The following is a 24,483-nucleotide window of genomic DNA, read 5'->3' as shown; positions in this document are numbered from 1 at the left end:
CCAAAAAAAAAACATTGGTTTGACCGGTGTGAAGTTTAAGACACTTCAATTGACTTATTAATTTAATTGGTGTTAGTTGATAGTGGGGTATTTTTTAATATAGTTAGTGGGAAATTATAAGGGGTGGGAAGTGGTGGGTAGGGGGTGTGAATTTTTAAATTATTTTTTTGTAGGGAGTATAGGTGGGTTAGTAGGTAAGTGTGAAAAAATAATATAATATTGGTAAAGATTTTTATTTATAGAAGCGGTACATGTATTAAGGGACGACCCAAAAAGGAAAGCGGTGTGAGTATTAAGGGACAGAGAGAGTACTAAACAGTAAACATACTATATCTTGCTAAGTTACTTTTTAACCTGTGTTTTTTTATTTTCTATTTCAAATGAGTAATATTAGAAGGCGTTTATAATCAAGTATAATGGAGATTATATTGCGGCTCCCAAGGACTTACACGTGTCTTTGCTTTATCTCCTTTTAGGATTACAGATCCCAGGTGGCTGACTGAAAGATCTTGAGTCTTGACTTGAATTCTCCAGAATAACCTTGCTATAGGCCTAGAGTCCCTATTATTTCCCCAGAGTAAAGGCTAGTGATTCGACTATGGACTAGGCTTATAATAAGATAACAGTACATAGATTCAAGACTTGGTTCTAACGTAATTATACAGATGTACAGAGAGAGATAATTTAGAATTAGTTAATACTTAATGATGATGGGAGTTGATAATCGGTGAATGATGGTGATTAATGGTGCTTGATTCGGAGGTTTAGAGGCTCGTATTTATAGTGAAAATAGGCTGAAAAAGATAGACGTGGAAAAGAATCGTAGAGCTGCTGAAACCCGGATGCAAGCCCTAGAAAATTCTAGCGCCAACTTCGGTGGCGCTAGAATATTCTGGCGCTAGATAGGTGCGGATGGCGTCACAGCTGCAACGTTTTCTTTTCAGTGAAGCAAGAATTTCAATGAAATCCGGCGCTAGAAAGTTCTAGAGCTAAAATAAACTAGTGTCGGCTTGCCAGTGCTAGAAAATTCTAGTGCTTGTTGGTTGGTGTCGCGCGGCTTCCGGATCCTACCGGTTTTTTCAGAATCTATAAATTTTCTTACGATTTCAGTTCGTCTAATAGACGTTTTGAATGCAATTCATATTTTTAACGAGATCTAAATCTATTTTGATCTGTATTTATAATTTGCAGCCACTATGTTTAGCGGTAACTAATTTTGGCAATTACTATCAATAGAAGTTCTGCTCCAGATGATCTTTTCAATTAGTTGAAGGGTCGCCCGTTTTCTTAATCAAGAGTGTGTTGTTGACAAGTGGGTTATAGTTTCATCATCGTACTTTACGAAACGGGACGAGGGTCAAATGCGGGTGTGTACAGAATGCCATAAATGGAATAATGTAAAGTAAATTAAATTAAAAAAGAAATAAATTAAACAATCATAAACGGAAAGTGAGTTCGGTATTACTACACTGCTCCTGAGAGATTAACATAAATAGACTTTGTTTAATTTACCTTATTTGCGAACCTTATTAACGAAGCATTTTTTTATCATATGAGATCAACAAATTAAATTCAGATAAAAAAATATCGAAATTAGAAAAATAAAATTTATTGATTTTTACGGAGAACAAATTAAATTATCATAGTTAATTTTTTTATTTTTGCAACGACTTTCTTTTAAGTTTCAAATTTTGCGAACAACTACCTTGTATTTTCATTTTATAAACAAGTATTACATACCTTTTACTTTGTGTTATATTCCATCCGTCCCGAATAACTCATCCCGCTTTCCTTATAAAGTCATCCTACTTTACTTTCCCGTTTCAATAATCCCAAATTCTTATATGAGACTGTCCTCACCATCATCTGATGGTGAGACCAGTTCACACTTGCGAATTTAGGTATGTTACTTCTATAGTTTAGACATGTTACTTTTTTTTTATAATTTTAGAGGATGTACTTTTTTTAGTTTAGGTATGTTACTTCTATACTTTATACATGTAACTTTTTTTTATACGGAGTAGTTTTAGGGGAGATACCTTCTTAGTTTAGGTATGTTACTTCTATAGTTTAGACATGTTACTTTTTTTTTATAATTTTAGAGGAAGTACTTTTTTTAATTTAGGTATGTTACTTCTATAGTTTATACATGTTACTTTTTTTTATACGGAGTAGTTTTAGGGGAGATACCTTCTTAGTCTAGGTATGTTACTTCTATAGTTTAGACATGTTACTTTTTTTTAAAATAATTTTAGAGGAGGTATTTTTTTTAGTTTAGGTATGTTACTTCTATAGTTTAGACATGTTACTTTTTTTTATACGGAGTAGTTTTAGGAGAGGTACCTTTTTGGTTTAGGTATGTTACTTCTATAGTTTAGACATGTTACTTTTTTTATACGGATTAGTTTTAGGGGAGGTACCATTTTAGTTTATGTATTACTTCAATTCTATAGTTTAGACATGTTACTTTTCTTTTATAATTTTAGATGAGGTACTTTTTTAGTTTAGCTAGGTATGTTACTTCTATAGTTTAGACATGTTACTTTTTTTTTATACGGAATAGTTTTAGGGGAGGTACATTTTTAGTTTAGGTATGTTACTTCTATAGTTTAGACATGTTACTTTTTTATATATAATTTTAGAGGAGGTACTTTTTTAGTTTATGTATGTTACTTCTATAGTTTAGATCTGTTACTTTTTTTTATAGTTTTAGGGGAGGTACGCTATTGGTTTTGCGCTCGTCACACCATCAAGTAGATGGTGTGACTGGTCTCACAGGAGACGCGTTGTTCAATAATTCACATGAATTTACTAATTTCATATAATTTATCTAACTTAAAGGACCCACTTGTATTCCTACTTTCTAAAAAGGTTGACACATTTTCACTAACAGTCTTTTGTGTCTGCAAGGTCTTACTACATGGCTTGGTATTCAGCTTACCAGTACAAGTTTGCAGAATGTAATCAGTAGTATTAAAAGAAGAAGGTATTCTAAATTCAGAACTCAAGTATGTTATGCAGGGGTGGCAGCTCTGATATATTTGATTTGGAAAAGCAGAAATCAAAGCTTTTGGGAAAATTCTGTGACAGCAGTGCATTCTGTTATGGGGAGTTTGAAGCAAATTGTGAGAGATAGGATCACAATAGTCATGAGTCGGAAAGTGAGCAGAAGAGATAGTAATTGGTTCCTCAGTTTGTAATTGCTGTGTGGTTGTAGCTGTGTGTAGCTAGTTTGTTAGCTGCTAGGTGTTATGTGTTGGCTGCTGTGGCAGTTAGTTGTTGTTTGTTGCCTTTTCAGTTTGAGTTGGCTAGGTTGTATTGACCTTATTTGATATTAATTATAATGCTTGCTTACCAAAAAATAAAATAAAAATAAATATGAAGTCAATTGTATTTCCTAAAACCTTGTGCCAGTCAAAGCTCGTTAGGTGAGTAATTCAGGAAGGAGGGAGTATTTGTTATTACTAAAGGTTTTGTACTCTTCGACTAATTTTCACTAATTTTAGAAAAATTAAATATGTTCAGATAAGTTCGTTAAGTTCAGCAAAGTTCAGTTAAGTTCAGATAATATAAGTTCAAAATAAAATAAGATTTTTTTCAGACATTTTCACAAATAAATAAGTTTATTTCACACAATATTAGTTATTTTTTTCCAGATAAAATGAGTCCAGATAAGTTCAAATAAGCTCAAATAAGTTTAGTTAAGTTCAAATAAGTTTAGATAATATAAATTCAGACAAAATAAGTGGAATAAAACAGAGCCTAACATTTCACATAAAATGTTAACTTTTCTCGTTATAGTGTATGTAATACCCCGTATTTTTTAAGTTATTATAAATATATTTAATTATATTAATAAAGCATCTTTATGGATTTTATAAATTAAAGTTGTATTTAAATATTTATTTAAATGTATTTTTATTAATTAAAAATATTTAGTATTTATAACTGGAGGATAAAGGTATTTTAAAATTTAGTTGGAGGAATTAAATTGGATTTTAGAAAAGAAAATGATCTTTAATACAGCCTAACCTAGTTTGAATTTCAATTTCAAGTCCATACGAATTAAACTAAGCCATCTTATGTTTAATGAACCCCGGAAGGGGAACTTCCTAATTAAGCCTGGCCCGTTAATGGTTTCAAAACCTATAAATACTCCTCATAACCCCCTTGATCCCCACATAATTTTCCTAAGTCGGCCCTAAATTTCTCTCTCCTCTCTATTCTTTCACCCATTTCCCGACACTCCTTTCCTCTCTTCGTCCGTGCGCTTCCCTTCGGCTCGTCAGCCCGCGCTCGCTCGTGTGCCACGCACAAGAAAAGAAGCAGCGAGGTCGCTCACCCGCACGTGCAGCAACACGAGCAGCGCCCCTCGCGCGCATGTGCTCGTCTGCGCTCACCCGCCTGCACTCGCACTCAGCAGCAGCGACGCTGCTTCTCTCCCTCTCCTCCGTTTTCCCGTGCACCATCACTGATGTTCCTTGTGCTGTGCCTCTTTATTGTTGGTCGTCCGGTGTGTTTTCGTTCTTTCTAATCTCTCATCTATTTTAAATTTTTTTTTTGAATTATGATTATTAGATGATTATATTGATAATTGATTTTGGGATTGAGATTATGGATGATTTAATTATGGATTTTGATGATTGAATGTTGGGTATTTAAAGTATTTAATGGAGTTGGAATTTTCAAATTTGTTTTGGGTAATAAAGATGGATTTTATGAGTTTTAATGAGTTTTAATTATATTCTATGATTATGGCTTTAATTAAAACTATATGGTTCATTGATTAGCAAAATTAGATAATGATTTTAATTATGACAATCAATTGAAATTTTCAGATTCGTTTATGACCATTATGGTGTCGATTTATAAATTAAAAGGTTTTATGCATGAAATTAATTTCCATGCTAGGGTTTTAAGTAATTAATTAGAAATTTTATTTACAGTGAAAACGATTAAATTTCTAATTAATTAAAACAGATTTAAAATCTAAATATGTTGTGGTAATTTAATGAAATTGTTGATTAATTAAGGATATTTATTTCATGATAGGAGGAGGTTTCTAATTAAGTTGAATTGAATCAAAAAGTGGTCCCACTACTTAGTTACACAAGGTACGTACAAGTCTAGTGCAACCCAAATTATTCATGTAAATACATGTTTATGTTTATGATATTGTGATTCATTTTAACTTGGTTTATAGATTCATGTTTGATTATGCAAGAAAGCATGTTAGTATAATTTATGTTTGTTGAATTTAAATAGCAAGCATGTTGTCCATGCAAGTATGATTTATGCATGTATGGTTTATGCGTATGCAAGGAGATTTATTTATGCTTTGTACGTAAAGTCAAGCATGTCGAGAAGTTTATTTATGCTTAGTACGTAAGGTCAAGCATGTTATGAGAACTTTATTTATTCCTAAGTACGTAATGTCTAGCATTCAAGGAGCCTAAGTTTATTCGTGTCTCGTTGCACAAACCACATGTACTTTTGATCATGTAGGGTATACACTTATAGAGTTATGTGGAAGGTGAAATGAAATAGAATTTATTCGTTCCTAGTGCACAACCCTCTTGTTAAAATGCATGTCGTGGACTCACATGTAGAATCATGTTGAGAAGGAACAAAGTGGTAATTCACTGAAGTCAAGTGCTCTTTGACCACAAATGATGCTCACTCATTTTATGGAGTATTCTGGAAAGGTATTCCATACATAGAACAAACAGGAGAAGTGAGATAGGATCTCCCTGTCTTAACCCTCTTTTAGACTTGAAGAAACCATGCATTGTGCCATTTAGCATTAAGGAAAATTTTGGAGTGGTCACACATTCCATGACAAGATGCACAAAATCACCTGGAAATCCCAAATGGTGCAATATTTCCTGCAAAAACTCTCAGTCTACAGTATCATAAGCCTTCTGTAGGTCAATTTTCATCATGCAACCTGGCTTAGCACCCTTTCTTCCATATTGCTTTACTAAATCCTGAACTACCATGATATCATGGACAATATATCTGCCATGGACAAAACCCCCTTGATTTTCCAGAATGAGATCTGGTAAGACTTGTCTAAGTCTACCACACAACACCTTGGTAACACATTTGTACAAGGTGTTACAGCAAGAGATAGGTCTGAATTCACTCACATTCTTGGGACACTTGGTCTTGGGAATGAGAGTTATGACTGTGTGATTGAGCTCTTTCAGTAACTTTCCATGTTGGAGAACATCAAGAACAACAACTATAATTTCATCACCTACTATGCTCCAAGTATCCTTATAAAAGTAAGTTCCAAATCCATCTGGACCTGGTGCCTTACTGCCAGGGATAGAAAAAAGAGCTTCTTTCACTTCATTAGCAGTATAAGGGGCATTGAGAATAGCTTTGTGAGCTTAAGTAACCATAGGGCCTGTTTGAACCACATGACTCAGCACAGGCTTCCTGTTAGAATGAGTGGTAAGTCAAGAAAGCTTGTGACACATCAGCAGGGTTATCCTTCCAAACTCCATTCATATCAAAAATACTATAAACTTGATTCTGACTATTCCTAGCCTTGATACTTTGATGAAAAAGAGAGGTGTTTTCATCACCATCTTTGATCCAAGCAGCTTTAGACTTTTGTCTCAAAAAATCTAAATAAGATTGATGTTTAATCTTGTATTCCTAAACAGCCTGTAATTCTGCATCAGCCAAATTTAGATCATCTGTATGTTGATGCATAGCATTCTGTGCTTCTATCATGGCATTGTAGGCCTGAAGGCCAGCAGCTTGAATATCATTGAAACCAGTCTTGTTCAATTCTTTAAGAGCATTTTTCACCCTTTTCAGCTTATGGACCACACAATACATCTTACTACCTTGCACTTGACTAGCCCATTGATCTTGAATTATGATCATAAATTGAGAAGCAGACTTCCACATTTTAAAGTATTTGAAGGGCTTTTTCCCTCCTGTGTTCCTGGGATAGACTGTCAACAAACCAGGGGAGTGATCAAAGCATCCCTCAGTCATAAAACACACCTCAGCAGAAACATAGATACTTTGCCATTTAGGATTTTCCATCACCCTATCCAGCTTAGAAAATACTCTGGCTGCACCCTGCTGTTTATTATTCCAAGTGTAAAAATCGCCTACACTTTTAATGTCTTCCATTTCACAATGCTGCATACACTCACACATATCAACAATTTCAGTGTGTCTAACAAGAGAACCTACCCTTTCTTCCATGTTCATAACACAATTAAAGTCTCCACACAAGATCCAAGGCCCTTGTGTTTTCAGAATTTTCAAATCCTTCCACAATTCTACCCTGCTATGACCATCATTAAAAGCATAAATGAAAGTACAGAAAAAACCAGAACTGTCACTCACTGGTTGAACAAAACAATGAATGAGTTGACTGGTAACAGACTGAATGTTCAAAGAAAAACTTCTCGGATTCCAGGCAACAATTATTCTTCCTCCTTTATGATAACTGGCATTACTGGTGAAGCACCAGTTTGAGAAAATCCTTTGGTAAAGCTTCCCTAAATTGTTCAGCTTAACCTTATGCTTTAGGAGTCCAACGAAACCCACATGATACTTATGAAGAAAATGCCTCACAGTATCTTGTTTTTGAGTCAAGTTGAAACCCTTAACATTCCAAGCTAATATTCTATTCATATGATTTGGAAGAGTTCCCTCTTCCAGTGCTGACATCCTCTAGATCATCACCTCTATCCAAATCTGCAGTACTACAGGCACTGTGTACATCATCATCCAAACTCTGAAAATGGTTGGCCACTGTAACAGGAGCTAGACTAGTAGGTCTGACCCTAATTGGCCTAAGAGTTCTTTGGAAACCTTCCTGGTCTACATCTGGTTCAGGCACAATCACTGCTGGTTTTGGAATTAATGGTTGTTGCTTCTTTTCACTAGTAGAAAAATCGTCATGTGCTTCCCTTCAAGTGCGGCTCCTTTAGTAAATTGGCAGCACTTGAGGGCACTAGAAAAAAAAAAATTAATATTGTCACAAGTGCGGCTCATTTTAGAAAATTGACAGCACTTAAATTCAGGTGCGGGCTTTAAACTCAAGTGCGGGCTCATTTAAAAAACGAGCCGCACAAAATGTTTCTAAAAAGTTTTCGCATAATTTTTTCATTTCCCGCTTCTAGTCCTTCCCCTTCTCTGGTTCTCTGCTTCTCCTTGATTTTGTTTTCATTTTTCCACCTCTCCTCCTTCCCCTCTATGGTTCTATGCTCCTTCCCTTTCTTTGGTTTCTAACAAGGTGGTTGTTCCTCCACCGCCGTGGCGCCGTCGTTACTGCCTCCTCACTAACTGGTAATCTCCTGAACCCACTCCATTAGTTAGATTGAACTAAATTAAAATCCCCAATTGGTCAAACCCTAGCCATTTCAATTTATTTTCTCCCTTCTTTTGTTGTTTTACGACGAGCACTCCACCTCCGACGTCGTTGTTGACATGGTGGTGTTGTTCTTGTGCTGGTGTTGGTTGTCGGTCTCCCTTACTCCTCTCCTCGTCCTTATCTCTTTGCTCCCCTGAGCCACTGCAACCCTGTCACCCTATCCTCGGCCACCGTTTTGGATCTGCTCCTCTACCGCCGTTTTCCGGTGAGCTTGCTATGAGTGACTGTCAATTTTTCAGCGAGTCACCACTAATACAAAAGTGACAAAAACCAACGCATAATTTGACAATAGGCCTAATCTAAACCGTTGTAATTAAAATGTTTTGTAAATCGTAATGCCGCCCAGGCCGGCGTCCACCCCACAAGGTAACACGCTACCACCCACACCCCCACTAACTCTTCATTTCTTTTGGAAAAATTGAAAAATTCTAAACATCAAAGCCTCAAAAATTTGCAACCGTCATCAATTGTTCCTCTGTCTGCATCAATAATTACCATCGTCCCTCCCCTTACCTTGTTCGGCTTCTTGCTATTATCATATATTCAATCATGGGAATTTCTGGTTTAGACAAGTCAAGCTTAATTCCAAGAATAAGGTCCGTAATTTATTTGTATTTTTTTCATTTTCCTTTGTAATTTTAGAGTATTGTTTGCTTGAATTTGTTAAGAATTGGTTAAGATCAGGCCTTAATTTGCTTGAATTAATAGTTTTATTTCATCGCCATATATGAGGGTTGACTAGTATTAATTTGCTTGTATTTGATTTATGTAGTAGTGCTAAATTTTCATTATATTATGTCAGATTTTTCTCAATCAGAATAATAAATCTTTACTTGATCGCCTTCTAGCTCTTGATTTGAGGTAATTATTCTTCATTTAATTATTTTTTTCCTTAATGTGTGGGTTCGTTGAGGCATTTGTTGAGCTTGGTGTTTATTTTTTTTTGGTGCTAATGATCCGTATTTGTTGAGCTTGGTGTTTATTGATTGCTTTGTCTTTTGTGGATATTCCAATTTCTTTGTGTTCCTTAATAAAATTGGCTAAACTCATACTTCGTATGTAGGAGTAGTTTGAAAATTGGAATGGCTGAATTTGTAACAAATCATACTCAAAATTTTTTAAGTTTGATTTTGTGATGCCTGCTCGGATATTAACCCACATCCATAACAAAACAAACATATTAAAGAAATCGTGTTTAGATGAAGAATAATTATATTTTTCTAAGTGTAATCCATGTGTATTAAGTACAAATCCATTAAGTTGTTTCTCTTGATCTTTGTGTTACGCAGTACTAGAGATAGTAGTGTTAGTAGATTACTAGATTGAGATCCATATTAATTCTAAATTCCACTGCTTAGCATACTAGGTAATGACTATTATTATTATTTTCATGAGATTAGATAATAATATCTATGTTGCAATGTGTTGATGCCATAAGAAGAAGCTTTGTAACAAAAATATCCCGTGTACCTGCTTTATCGAGCACTTGTGGTAGAGTACATGTTATAATTAAACCATTTACAACTTCTTATTTACTTAAATTTAAACCATAAACAGATAAATAATTTGCAACGTCTTGTTATTCCTAGAATACATACGTAGTACATATGGCTGCTCTGGTGGGATAAAATCCCCAACCGCGAATTGCTCCACACGAGATGTATTGTAGATCACCCTTTCTCTCTCACTTGTGACCAATAGGTGGAAACTTCCATCCATGTTATGCGTGACTGCCCAATTTCTCAAGGGGTTCGGGAGGGTCTGCACACTGACCTAAGTATGGGGGAAGGGGATGTTATCTCCTGGATACAAGTCAACTTAAGAAACAATGACAGTAGAGGGGGGATAAAGTGGAATGTGGTCTTTTCCTTTGTATGTTTTGATAGTGGAAGCAATGTAATAACCTTGTGTTTAATTCCATTGCTTCTCCAGATCCCAATGTTCTTATAGATAAAGCTATTAAGTTATCTCAAGAATTCCTAGCTATAGGAACATCCCCACACCAATTGAAAAACCAGTAGCTACCCACCAAAGCACAACCCGCTATTTGGGGTTTGTTCATGTGTATGCGGACTCGTCTTTTGTCAACTCTAGTTATCCTTCAGGTGTTGCAGGGCTGCTTCAAGAATTTGCAGGTAATTGGTTGCAGGGATTTCAAAAACAGACTTACACTCTTAATTCGGTTGCAGGTAATTGGTTCCAGTACGAGAAAATTACAGTAACGTCATCGTATTCATAGATTGTCAACGGGCAATTGATCTTTTACAAAGAAACGAGATTGACACTGACCTGTATTTTGGTATTTTACATCAATGCAGAGAGTTATATCCGTCATTCCACGAAGTTAGGCTACTTCACATCGGACGTGACCGCAACAAAATAGTAGATGCTCTTGCAAGGAAAGCGAGGTGTAGTTCTTTTGAAGTCAAGGTAATGTTCTCTTCTCTTCCCTTACACATAATCTCTTTCCTTCTTGACTGTTGTTGCTGTTTACTGCTTTGCTTACTGTTGCTATTGTTTGCTGCTGCTACATACTGCTCTGAACTCTGATCTGAACTGTTGCTGCTGCTGTTGTGCATCACTTATGCGTCACCAATATTGGTGCTTCTTTCTTTGATGATGTATGTCTCAGATCAGCAGGTTCTGTTTTTTACCTTATGTTTATTTCTTCTGCACGTGAAGATGTTCACAGAGGTATCACTTTCGTATAACTTAACAGTCTACATGAACCATTATACCATCTATTAGCAGTAAAATCCAATGTGTAATTTTTTCTTAAATAGTCTGCATACACCTTAAACCTTTGATCAACTCTGAAGTGTTAAAAGGAGCATTTTAACTCAATAAATAGTGTTTTTGTATTATACTTCTTTCATGATTGGAGGAATTTTGGAAACAGAAACTTGTTAGATATATAGGACTTTCTTACATATAGTTTCTCAAAGTCGACTTTGGTAATGCACAAATAACAACTTAACCAAAGTGACAACAAAATGGTAGGAGCGAAATAAGCCATTTTAGTCAAAATGTGATCTATGATGATCAAACGAGCCTTAAATGTGTATAACTTAACCAAAGTAGGTGAGAGTGAGTGTTTTGAAACACTAAATTATGTCTAATGAACATGTAAAGGGTTTAAAATACTTATTTAAGTTTATTAGTTGAAAGTTGGGAGCGAAGTAAGCAATTTTAGTCGGAATGTGACCTATAACGATCAAACAAGCCTTATATGTGCATAATTTGAACAAAGTAAGTGATAATGAATTTTTTAAACATAAAGCTAAGTTTATTAAAAATGTAAAGAGTTTTAAATACTTATTTAAGTTCATTAATTGAAAGTTAGAAGCGAAATAGGTCATTTTAGTCAAAATATGAACTATATTGAACTAACGATCCTTAAATGTTTATAAAGTGACCAACGTGGGTGATAATGAGTCTTTGAAACATAAAGTTAAGTGTATTAAAAATGTAAAGCGTTTAATATACTCATCTAGGCTCATTATTTGAAAGTTGAGACCGAAATAAGCCGTTTTAGTCAAAATGTGACATATAATGATCAAACGAGCCTTAAATGTATATAACTTGACCAAAGTAGGTTAGAATGAGTCTTTGAAACATTAAACTAAGTCTAATGAACATGCAAAGGGTATAAAACACTTATTTAAGTTCATTAGTTGAAAGTTGGAGCAAAATAAGCCATTTTATTTGGAATGTTACCTATAACGATCAAACAAGCCTTATATGTGCATAACTTGACCAAAGTAGGCGATAATGAGTCTTTACTAAGTATATTAAACACATAAAAGGTTTAAAATACTTATTTAGGTTCATTAGTTAAAAGTTGGAATCGAAGTAGTCATTTTAGTCAAAATGTGGCCTATATTGATCAAACGAGCCTTGAATGTGCATAATTTTACCAAAGTAGGTTAGAATGAGTATTTGAAACATAAAACCAAGTATGTTAAACATGTAAAGGTTCAATACACTCATTTAGGTTCATTAGGTGAAAGTTAGGACTGAAATAACTCATTTTTATTTATTATACGGTTCATTATTTCATTTTTAGGAGCAAATTAAGTCTTACTTTATTATGCGATACACTATTTATAATATAACTAAAGTATATATTTTTTTTCCTTGATGGTCGATTCTGTTGTTAAGGTATTTAACAATCCGAGGGAGCAACCTTTCACCACCGTGGGGTAAATGAAGTTCGAGACAAGTTGACAAACTTCATTACTAGTGATTATCTTTGATATTTTCTTGTGATGAATCTGAGATTATGGATGCTAGTTTTTCATATGATTGTAATATAATCTACTTTTATATTTACAATTATATACTATTTAATTTAATTATCTATATAATTGGATACTTTTTATGTGATGTATGGAGGTTAATTAGTGGCGTGGTCCAATTATATTATATATGTAGCAGGGGAATCGGTTATATAACAAATCTTGATCAAGTGCGGCTCATTTATAGGCCAAGTGCGGCTCATTTATATATCATGTGCGGCTCATTTTTATGCTTGTGCTGCCCATTTCTATGTCATGTGCGGGCTCATTTTCAAATTTGGCAGCACAAATATGTCAAGTGCGGGCTAATTTTCCAAATTGGCAGCACCAAGTTTGTCAAGTGCGGGCTCATATTCTAAAATTGGCAGCACCAAATTAGTCAAGTGCGGGCTCATTTTCCAAATTGGCAGCACTTGAAACATCAAGTGCTGCCAATATTTTGGCAGCACTTGAGAAAAATCAAGTGCGGGCACGCCATGTGCTGCACATGTAAAAGCCCGCACTAAACCCCTTAAAATGAGCCCGCACTAAACCCCTTAAAATGAGCCCGCACTTGAGCTTTTTTCCTCTAGTGTTTGCACCCAGATTTTCTTAGTTTTAGCATGTCTACAGTCAATAGTCAGATGCCCAACTTGCTTGCAATTACACTACAAAATTATGCATCAATTAGAGATGGATTTTGAGACGGATACAACAAACGTCTCAAAATTTAGACGGATTACTAAATTTCGTCTCTAAATTAAAATTGAGATATAATTGTATAAGGAGTTTCAAAAATTCCGTCTCAAATTTGTAATGGATTTGCAAGAATTCCGTCTCAAATTATTTTGAGACGCTCTCTATAGAGACGCCCTACTTTCGTCTCAAATCCGTCTCTAAGCATCATTTTGAGACGGATTTGGATTATATAGAGACAAAATTCCTCGTCTCTATAAAATGATTATTTTGTAGTGTTATTACAAACAGTTGGCCTCCATTCATAAGTAACAGGAACCTGAATCAATTCATTGTGTTCATTCATGAAGGATATCTGATCAGGCAAAGTCTTAGAAATATGCATATCAACCAAAACCCTAGCAAACTGAAGTTTATCTCTACTCACAGTAGCAGAGTCTCTCTTGATTGGTGTACCTAGTTGACCCACAATTTTGAACATGGACTTTTCACCCCAATATTTGAAGTTCAGTCTTAATTGAATCCAAATAGGAACAGATTTGAGATCCTCCTTCTCCATGTCCATATCCACATGCCATGGTTTCACTACCATTGGCTTATTATCAAAAAAGAAATGACCAGAGGTCACCTTGTCTCTCATTTCCATTGTTAGAAATCTTACTAGGAACACACCCTTCTTCACTAACACCACCTTATCCACATTATACTTTTTCTAGATCCTCCTAATGAACCCTTCCATCACATGAATTGGGGGATTAGCACCCACAACATAACAAATGATCGAAGAATTCCAAAAATCCAGCTCCTCTTGTATGTCATCAATCTCAATCTGAACAGGGATAGTAGGGGTGATTATAGTATTCAAATCATTCACATCACCATCAACATTACTTTATGCATCTATACTACTAACATGATCATTCGCAACATCATCAAACTGCTGTAAAATTGGTACAGGAATCATACCAATATCAACGTTTCGAGTGTTGCTCACCATATTAGCTGATTGATGAATTGATTGCATCCATTCATTGAATGAGTGCCTCATTTCTGATCGAGTTTGCAGATGTTTCAGTCCAGACCTAGGTGTGAGAATCTCATTCTCAGTTGACAAATCCAACGCTTCCACCCCCAAAATCTCATCAATCGATCGAGTTTTAAGGGCTTGATAATCCGATGAGGGGCCTCGTGGCTTCTGCTTTGCATTGCCATGCTTGCTTGCGATTTGCCCCCAGATCTCCTTGCCATGGCAACAGTGCAAATGGAGAACCATGCACCGTGGGAAACTTGGGGAAAAAGGCAAGTTTTCTCTCGCTTCTCTCTAGAGTTTCTCTTATTATTGTATCTTGAGTGAAACATGTTTAGTTATAGGCTATGCTTTAGCTTGTAGTACTCAGCTTTTGCTGATTACGTGCATTCATGTCTTTGGGTCATGGTCTTTGCCATAATGACCCTATGATGATCCATCAATTGCATTTGCCTTGTTGAGGAGTAGAATTTTCTAAGTAGGACTCGTAGAGGTTGCTTACAAGCAAAGTTATCATTTAGGATGGGATGATTGATAATGTTTATTATTGCTTGCATAGTTTTGAACTTTGTTTTTAATAAGTCTAGAATATAACTTAGTTAATGGATTGTTTGTTTTAAATTGGATTTTTGTTTGGGCCTATATGGTTCCAACTTGTACTTGAGACCATTAACTATATATTATTTATATTTTAAAAGTTAGTTATTTCCGTTGCGTAATTCTGGTACTAGCCTTAACCGTTATCATGGTGGCGGTAATATTCTAATATTTCTTTATTTAAGTAAGAAATTGTTTTATAAAAGTAAGTAATTATTGAGGTGTTACAGTGTCTTCCTATTAAAGTCGGTGGGCCACATAAATAGATGAAGAATACAACGTTTTGTTTTTTGAAATAGTAGTAAATCACAAAAATGGAACTTATAAGTGCTTACAAAAATGAATGTAACTAGTTTTAAGCATGTGCGATGCACGGAACACTTTATTATTTCATAGTTTGTATAACCATTTAACTCCATAGTATTGTTGTACGGTGTATCATTTTAATTGTTGAATGTAACAAAATGTGTCACAAAAAACAGCTGTAATTTACGGATAAAAATACTAGTATGAGAAGAAAATTTTAAATCCACGACTATATTTTCATATTTAAGATTAACATCTAAAGTTTGGGTACGTATTTAAATACTTATTTGAGTTATTTTAGAAATTTTTATTTCTAAATCGATAATTAACATATATACTAATAAAATTAAAGTAATTTTACAAAACCGAAATATTGTTAGCTCTCTAAATAACATCTGTATTTACATATTGAAGACTAAATGTAAAGTTTATTGTATTTCCTTTCATATTCTGTTATAAAGTTACATTGACAATGCTTACTCCTTACCTTTGGTTAAAATGCTCTTATTTTGCATCGGCCCGGAGAGAGGAAGCGATCCTTTATAGGGATTCTCCTGTCTCTTTGTTATGATTCAACAAGCAAGGGCAGAGCGAAAGCAGTTTCGCGTTAGTCACTAAAGCCGTTTTCTTGCTCCGTAGTGCCCGGAGAACCAGGCTTGTTTTATCTTTGTAAATCTATATTCTTTGGATATCTCATGTCAAAAATATACTTACCCCATTCCTTAAATATTTCATCATGATTAGATTTACGTTTTCTAACACATACTTTGACTCTTAATATTTCTAATTATGTAGTTAAAAATTATAACAAGTTGATATTTACAAAATATATATTGATACGAATCTATCAAGATCTCACATAATTATAATTTTTCTTAGGTATGCATCACAAAAGATGACAAAAGGTTTAATGTGAAGTATGGAGTACTATGGAGTACATGGGAAACTTACTGCTAACTGAACAAATCCTAATTAAATACTCAACAAAAAAAAAGGGGGAAATTTTAATATGATTCTAACAGCTCGTACATTCCATTTGACAAATTATTAAACGAAAAGTACGTAGTTGGGGTTATTAATATAAAGGTTAGTCAAAACGGTTTCTTCAACCGCTTAGTATCCCGGAGGATGCACTCTATTGACATTTTTCAAATGCAACAATCTTCAGCCTTTTTACAGTAGCCAAAAACATCCTGCGAAACAACCAAATCTCTATTTAAACTTTAATTATCGATGCACAGTTCGGAAAATAATTAAAATTGAACATAAATTTTAACTTTAATTTGAATTTTATGCATGAAATTCGATGGTATTATACTACTCCCTCTGTCCCTTAATACTCGCACCGTTTTGACTGGATACGCTTGTCAATGCACAACTTTGACCATCAATATCTTTACACTATAAGAAATGGTACTATAAAGGACGGGAAATCCCGTCGCGAAAGGCCAATAATCGTTGATTAACGACGGGATTTCCTGTCGCGAAACCGTCATAAAAGGGGCCGTCGTTAATAGAAATCCCGTCGTAAATTTGTCGTAAACCCCTCGTAAAAGACATTTGCGACGGTTATTCCCGTCATTGTTTGGTTCACTACAAAATTATGCATCAATTAGAGATGGATTTTGAGACGGATACAATAAACGTACGGGTTACAAATTTTCGTCTCTAAATTAAAATTGAGATGGAATTTTACATGGAGTTTCAAAAATTCCGTCTCAAATATGTAACGGATTTGCGAGAATTCCGTCTCAAATTTTTTTGAGACGCCATCTATAGTGACGCCCTATTTTCGTCTCAAATCCGTCTCTAAGCATCATTTTGAGACGAATTTGGACTATATAGAGACGAAATTCCTCGTCTCTATAAAATGATTATTTTGTAGTGGTTGTTAGCCCCGTCGCAAAAGGCTTTTGCGACGGGATTTTTGACCCGTCGTAATTAGGTTGTCGTTAAAGATACATATTCTTGTAGTGTTAACTACATATTACAAAAACTTATAAAAATATTAATATTTGAAAATATATATTAAGATGAATCCAACAATATATTATATACTAACATTTATTTTCATATATTAGAAATAAAATAGGGTCAAAGTGAATTATGTGAATAGTGCAAAAAGTCAAAACGGTGCGAGTATTAAGGGACAGAGGGAGTACTCTGTATCATATTGAATTCGTAAAAAGTACAAGTACGAGGATATTTTCATGTTAAATGCTACTACGTACTTTGATAAAGATATACTTCCTCCGTTCTATAATGTTCCTCACTTTTCCATTATGCATGGTCTCCAATGCACTACTTTGACTGTTAATAATTTTAATTTCGTATTAGTAAAAATTATAAAAAATTGATATTTAGAAAATTTATATTGAAATGAATCCAATGATATCCCATAAGTTAACGTTTATACTCTTAATCATACTACTAATTACGGTCAAAGTTTTTAAACTTTGACCATATAAATAGCAAACATGAGTAACATTATGGAACATATGGAGTATATCTAAAAAGGAGATGAGATTAATAAGTTAACTGGTAGATACTAGCTGAAAGTGATACACCATAGTGATTATATGAGTTGTATAGTAGAATGAGTAGCGGACATTTTAAATAATTGTTTAAAATTAAAATGGAAGCATGGATAGAAACATTTGAGACGGTAGTCAAAACAGAATTTTAACACTTTAAATTTTGTTTAACGTGTTTGTCAAATAATTCTAATTATTTAAAGGATCTAAAATTTCATCACCATATCCTTTAAAGTCCTTAAAATGCGTTTCAAGCAAACATAGACAAGTCTATTTAAACAAGGCTTGACTGTTATTAGTATTAAAAATATAAGAGATGAGAGTTATGCTATATTGTAATAACGAATTGCACGTACCTTTATAACTTAGATTTCGACATATATATCGAGGTCAATTAAACACCTTAATTCGATTTCTAGATAAATAACGAATTAAATGGTTTATAAAGGATATACTACATAAGAGTTATGCTAGAAATCAAGAAATTTTGATTTTAATTGAATATGTCAAACTCAAGAAAACAAAAGAGAAAGATTTGTAATTGATGGAACTTTTTTTTAATTAGAGAAAATATAACTTACTCCCAAGGAACATCCCCAACCATCATCCAATCTCCTTCTTTATCCTCATAAGTGAGAATATGACCATTTTCAGGCGAAATGTTGCAGATAATATCAGAAGCTGTTTCCACGCCAACAAAATTAAAAGTAAGAATTTCATTAATGCACGACCACACATAAAGACAAAATAAGCTCTTACGAGAATGATAAAAAAAAATAGGTCATTTTGCTTATACTTGTCATTTATGGAAGTTGTACTATATAAATTAACGATATATTAAACATAAACTTAATCCATTGAAGACATGGTATGTCACGTTACAAATCTTTTCTAATTAAGTTGAAATTTTCTTGTATCATTAGGTTTGAAGCACATAATTTTAGAATCTTAATGATTTAAAAGATAACATCTGATATAAAATCAAACCACGACTTGAACTTCGAAAAATCGAATTAAGAAGCTTGTTAAAGAAGAAAACGATACAGAAGGCCGGGGGAGATGACTTACAAAGGATGGTGGTCCTAAACATTTGAACAAGGGTAGTAATCAAGCTATGGTAGCCATGATGAGGAAGTAAGTCCAATTTTCGACCAATAGGAATACCTTCCATACTAACTTTGATAAACAAAGTTTCTCGCCGGCAATTTGATGTTTCTGAACCAAGCGTGCTCCTCAACGATGCCTTCATTGGTGACCAGTCACTATACTGCCCCCTATAACCCATATAATATCATCATAAGCTCAACCAACCAACCAACCAACCAACAAACTATTTTTTTTTTTTTTTATTTATTTTTTTATTTATTATATATACATCCTTAATTAATTAATCTTATTTTTCTAGATAATATTTTTGAATAGTCTAATTTGTCAATAGTACAAAACATGTTGAAAATAAATTGTCCAAGCTTATCCTAAATTTAACAGGCAAATTTTGAACTTTGGATTTGTATAGAGGTGGATTGATATATAAGACATAAAAAAATTAATGGAGTCCTTTGTTAAACCATGCAACTTATTGTTCGTATATATGACATGCAATTGATGAATCATGAATGTATATGGTATACCTCGAAGTTAAACGAAAAATATACATAGGTCTTACACTTGCTCTAACTTGGACGTTTATATCTCTCACGCGTGTAGATATCAACTAACTTAGTTTGTTAAAATTGATTGTGAGGGATGCATGATATCCATGATCTGCTTTTCATTCGCTCTTTGAGACTCTCTCTAGTCTCTACATCAACTTTATATATCTCATGACTTTGTACCAAATATCATTGAAGTTATTGGCCCCAATTAATAACCGTTTCAAATGGAAAATGTTTGTTCTAAATTTTAACTTCATATTAGGCAATAAGTTCAAAATTTTATGCTGTTGTTTTAAATATTTTGGAGGTTAAAACTAAAAGAAGTAGAATGAAACATGGAAACTAACTAAAAAGAGTAAGGTGAACCTCAAATGCATGAAAATACAACATACTTCTATATCAATGTCCACTTTATTGGTTAGATTCACATGTTGAAAGTTATGCAACAAAATTTTCCTTTTATTTAACGGTTCAAATAACAAGAGCCAAAAGGCGTACGGTCTGGGTCGTACCCGTCATCAAGAGAGAGAGAGTCCATTTAACAAGACCAAAAGAGGTTTCACCTTAAAACCATATGGCAATAAGGGGATCAATAGCCCCTTGGCCTTATTAGCTCTCTTCACTTTTATCAATGTGGGACTCTCACACGTGATGTTTCATGGGTCAAATCTTAACAAATTTTAATTTTGATTTTATTTATTTAATTATTTATTTTAAATAATAACATTATTATATCCACCTAAGTTGGCTAACAACGGTGAGTTGTTGTATTGTTCACTACTCATTTCAGTCATAAATAGGTGAAATTAGCTATAATGAGTACTCATTTCAGTCAATAATGCAGTTGATGTGTGTTACCTAATAGAGTGTCATAATCTAGCTCATTTCCATCATTGGGAATTTGGTTAACGACTCTGGGTTGACGATAGCTACTACTGAGTTATTAAATATAATCTCTTGTTTACAATTTCCTCAAAACAAAAACACTCCATTTTTTCTTAAAAGTTAGTCTCTTTTGTAATCCAAGACAATATAACAAAAATCTAATTATCGCATAAATTTCAATAGAATATAGCGCATGTGGATCGGAGAGATAAATAATTAAGGGGTTTAATGAGGACAAACGTTTACTTGAGAGTAAACAAGTGCGTCATTTGAAAATTTATAAGGGTAATAAATATTGGACAATTAAAGAAATATTTCAAAAAGGACTAATAAAAAAGAACAACTCAATAAGAAAATGGGATTAGCATTCAAGAACAGAGGAATAAACTTACTACCATGAATACTTTTATTCCATCTTGTTTTATTCCTAAATTTTCTCTAGAAGACGGATAATAATACAAATTCTTGTAGAAAAACAACAATTAGATAATTGTCACACCACATGTCATATTTCTCATCTCTATTAATATATTATTAGCCATATATAATAGTTTTAAATAAGTCTTAGATGATCTGATAGAAGTCTACTGGCCCGATTCCTCTCTGATAATTATTCCTCGATTTTTATTAGATGAGTTTAACATTTTTCTTTGGTGTTACCACCTGGTTCAACCTTATAACTAATCTCGATTTAGGACGAGTTCTAGCTTGGTGGATAGGTTCCAGTCTTCTTTCAATTGTTGTTGTGGAGGATCGAACACGCGGTCCTCCCTACTAAATTCAGCCTCAATCACCACAGAACCAACAGATTTTACTCATAACATTATAAGTGCAAAAAGCAAATAGGATTAACCAGCAGTTACAAAACGTACTTAAGGAATACTGAGCATCTTTTATTATAGATTGATTTCACTCGTCTCTTCTCTTTTGTGTTTCATAATAATATTAAAAAGAATCCAAAATTAAATAAATAAAGAAAACTCTAAGCAAGCACGAAAAGAGAGAAAACAATACACACCCTTATTTAAAGGTGGTATACAGTAAGTATTGTATATCGGAGTAAAAGTTATATCATGATATTAAAATTTATATCTCTATTGATAAAAGTTATCTATTTTTTAGTGATAAAATTTGTTACTTTAATAAAAAAATGACCCCTTCAAATCACTAATATCATAATATGTACGTAGTATAAAAGTAACTATGTAACTCTTTGTTTATTCATGAAAAAATGATAATGTAAAAGTTACCAAATTTATGTTAAAAGTTACTAAAGCAAGATAAAAATTATCTCGATTTACAATAAATTTATTGTGCACCTAGCGTGTGAAAGTCCTTCTGAAAACCGTACAAAGATGAAGGGAAAAAAAAGAAAAAATTACCTTAGAGAGGAAGACAAGTCGTGATGATGAGAAGAAATGCTAAGACCCAACCTAAGATCAGTGCTGAAATCCTTGTTACCAAAATCATTAGAATTCCCATTAATTATACAAAATGAAGAACTGGTTGTCGCGCTATTATACGATGCAGAGGCCGATAGAGAATGTGAATCACTCAAACGATGATGGCGACGATACAAATTACTATCAACGTTACTATCAGTCGACGAAGATGACGACGAGTAATGTTGATCATCCTCTTCTATTTTTCCCATTATTAATTAATTATACGTCGTTTATCACACTTTAGCGTACTTTCTTAGACAATTTGATGTGGCTTTTGGAGTTCTTTGAGCTTGCTTCAATGGAGGAAAAGCTATAATTATAGGGTAACTTGTCAAGGGGGGTTTTATATAAGCGTAACAACTTTCTTTTTTTTAATGAAAAATAAGGAAACAAAGTGGGGACACATAACTTGACAAGAAATACTTTGTCCGCCTTTAACTGTTTTCATGCTGGCCGACATTTTAATCCTTGATTATGTCATACTTTACTTCTTGTTTTAATTAGTTCTACATTAGTAATATAATACGGAGTATGTCTTAATTATCTCATTTTTCTTAATTGTGGGGTTTAATTAGATTGTTTGGAGTTTTTAGAAAGTTGTGGTTTGTTTAGAAGACTAGTTTGTTTGGTTCGATTAAGGTAGTTGGACTGTTGGAGTTTTCGGTCGTACTTATGGGGTTTCACTTTGGAGGATTACAAATGTTATATTAGGTACCATAGCTAATTGTTTCATTTACTACATGCTTTAGATTTTGTCAACCATAGGATTCAAGAGTACGTGTCCTACTACTTCAATTCCTTCGGAGTGTATATATAGAGGACACAACACGTTATTGTGTGTTGCGTCTGGGGTTGTTCATAAGTCACGATTTACAGGATCGTCTTAATAAATTTGGAAGTCCTGTTCTAGTAATAAAAGTAGGCCCAAAATTATGTTTAATTTGCAATTGCAAGTATATATCACAAATTTCAGGTATTCAATATTTACAATTTCACAAGCAATAAACAATATTGAAATCAATGCAATATGTGTACAAAAATTATTGGTATACAGATATGCTATATATGGAAATAAATGATTTGGCGTACATCAAGTAATCATGCATGGCATGACCTAACCCGTCCCTTTTTGTTCTTTACGTTTGTTATTATGCATGCGATTTAACGTTATTAATTTACATTGAGATTCCTCTATTTTTTTTTATTTAAACAAGACAAATTACGTTTATTTATAATGTTTTAACTTTTATAAAAATCTTACATGAAAACGGGAAAGATCTAATGTTCCAATGGAAAAGTGTGAGAGATATGATTAAATATCCAATGAGTTTAATTGGTTAAAATAATTCTTGACTACAAAATTTGATTAGAATATTAAGGGAATTATATGATAATATAGAAAGAAAGATTCTCAATATAAAGAATAAAATTGAACACCAAAAATAATATACTTAAAGAATAAAAAGGGACGAAAATATTAGTTAAATAAGTAATACTACGAAGTAATATATTTGAATTTTGTGAGTACATACATCTAAATGCAGCCATAACAACTAAAATACAACCAGTTTTACGATAGAGATCATGGGATAAAAAGGAGGGACAATTAAGCAAGCTTTAAAGTGTGGCATCACTACTTTTGTAAGGCCGGCAAACAAAAAACTACTCTATTCTTTGTTTGTTCTACTAAACACCTTCCTATCATTGTAACTAATTAGTTAAGCAATTGAACCAATTAGTTAAGCAATTAAAGCGGTCTTTTCGGTAAGGCGGTCCTACAAAAATTTGTCGATGAAACAAATTCTTATTTAAAGATGATGTACAATTATCAGAGTAAAAGGTATATCAAAATGTGTAAAAGCTACACCGATATAATGTAAAAGAAGGAGCGGAATCATAAATTATATAAAAGAGGGCCAAAACTTAACTTATAATTTTTGTACAAATGAAAAACAAAAATAAAATACAAAAATCAAATATAAAAGTGAGGGAGGTAAGATAAAAATCTTGTACCTCAAACAACATCTAGAGTAACTTTTAAGGGAATATAATAGGTCACCATGAGCTATATTTGACATTTGTTTTTATAGTGCATATTTATTTTTTAAACATATCATAGGGGGGGAGGCATCTCCTCACCAACCCCCCTAATTCCGCCCTGTGTAAAAGTTATTTATTTTAGCAATAAACTAATATTGTAACCGTCGATGCACAGTTTATAATCCTAATATTAATTTTGCATGATATCTAAACTATAATTATAGACAATTATCATCATAATAGAGATTACAAATATTTTTCTAATTAAAATTATTGATCGATAGATATGTTATTGCCCCCATTCTCTGTGTTATTAATCAAAAGCTATAAAACAGATATGAGTATGTAAAAAAATTTAATTTCATCCCTGTTCATCTATGAAATTATATTCATCCAACCTTTATTTCGATAGTTATATCCACCATCTAACTCATTACCCGATCACTAACACCTGCGGAGTACTCAACCATCTACATTCTTCAGCTAAAGAAGACTTCAAGGTGGGTGGGTGTTGGATGGTCCCTCCATATCTGAACCCACCTGAAATTTCATCTTCATCCACGCCACACACGATGGGTATGGTACCCATCCCTAGCTAGCTATCTAAATCCCTG

General features: G+C 33.5%; 1 protein-coding gene across 2 annotated transcripts; it reads right to left on the bottom strand.

The window, feature by feature from the left end:
- Positions 1 to 16,113: 16,113 nt before the first annotated feature.
- On the bottom strand, positions 16,114 to 22,144 carry LOC110805807 (auxin-responsive protein IAA31). 2 transcript variants are annotated; one of them, XM_056839721.1, is made up of 5 exons: positions 21,767 to 22,144; positions 18,913 to 19,118; positions 18,426 to 18,525; positions 17,542 to 17,620; positions 16,114 to 16,503 (listed from the first exon to the last, which is right to left on the bottom strand). In XM_056839721.1, the coding sequence occupies exons 1-5, from the start codon at positions 22,036 to 22,038 to the stop codon at positions 16,459 to 16,461; spliced, it is 702 nt and encodes a 233-aa protein (XP_056695699.1). In that variant the 5' UTR covers positions 22,039 to 22,144; the 3' UTR covers positions 16,114 to 16,458. The 2 variants fall into 2 exon arrangements, with proteins under 2 accessions (XP_056695699.1, XP_056695700.1); XM_056839722.1 differs by lacking the exon at positions 17,542 to 17,620 and having other exon boundaries at positions 16,128 to 16,503.
- Positions 22,145 to 24,483: the final 2,339 nt, after the last annotated feature.

The sequence above is a fragment of the Spinacia oleracea genome, chromosome 3 (assembly GCF_020520425.1).
Source record: "Spinacia oleracea cultivar Varoflay chromosome 3, BTI_SOV_V1, whole genome shotgun sequence".
Classification (NCBI taxonomy): domain Eukaryota; kingdom Viridiplantae; phylum Streptophyta; class Magnoliopsida; order Caryophyllales; family Amaranthaceae; genus Spinacia; species Spinacia oleracea.
The sequence above is the reverse complement of the archived record's forward strand: the minus strand, read 5'-3'. Positions and strand labels throughout refer to the sequence as shown.

Bases quoted from the DNA above. Each gene is read 5' to 3' on its own strand.
- LOC110805807 (XM_056839721.1), bottom strand. From the start codon at position 22,038: ATGGGAAAAATAGAAGAGGATGATCAACATTACTCGTCGTCATCTTCG. The intron at 18,526-18,912 runs GTAAGTCATCTC...GCGTGGAAACAG, and splicing joins GTTTAGGACCACCATCCTTT to CTTCTGATATTATCTGCAAC. The intron at 16,504-17,541 runs GTACGTAGTAGC...GTTGTTTCGCAG, and splicing joins GGAAGTATATCTTTATCAAA to GATGTTTTTGGCTACTGTAA.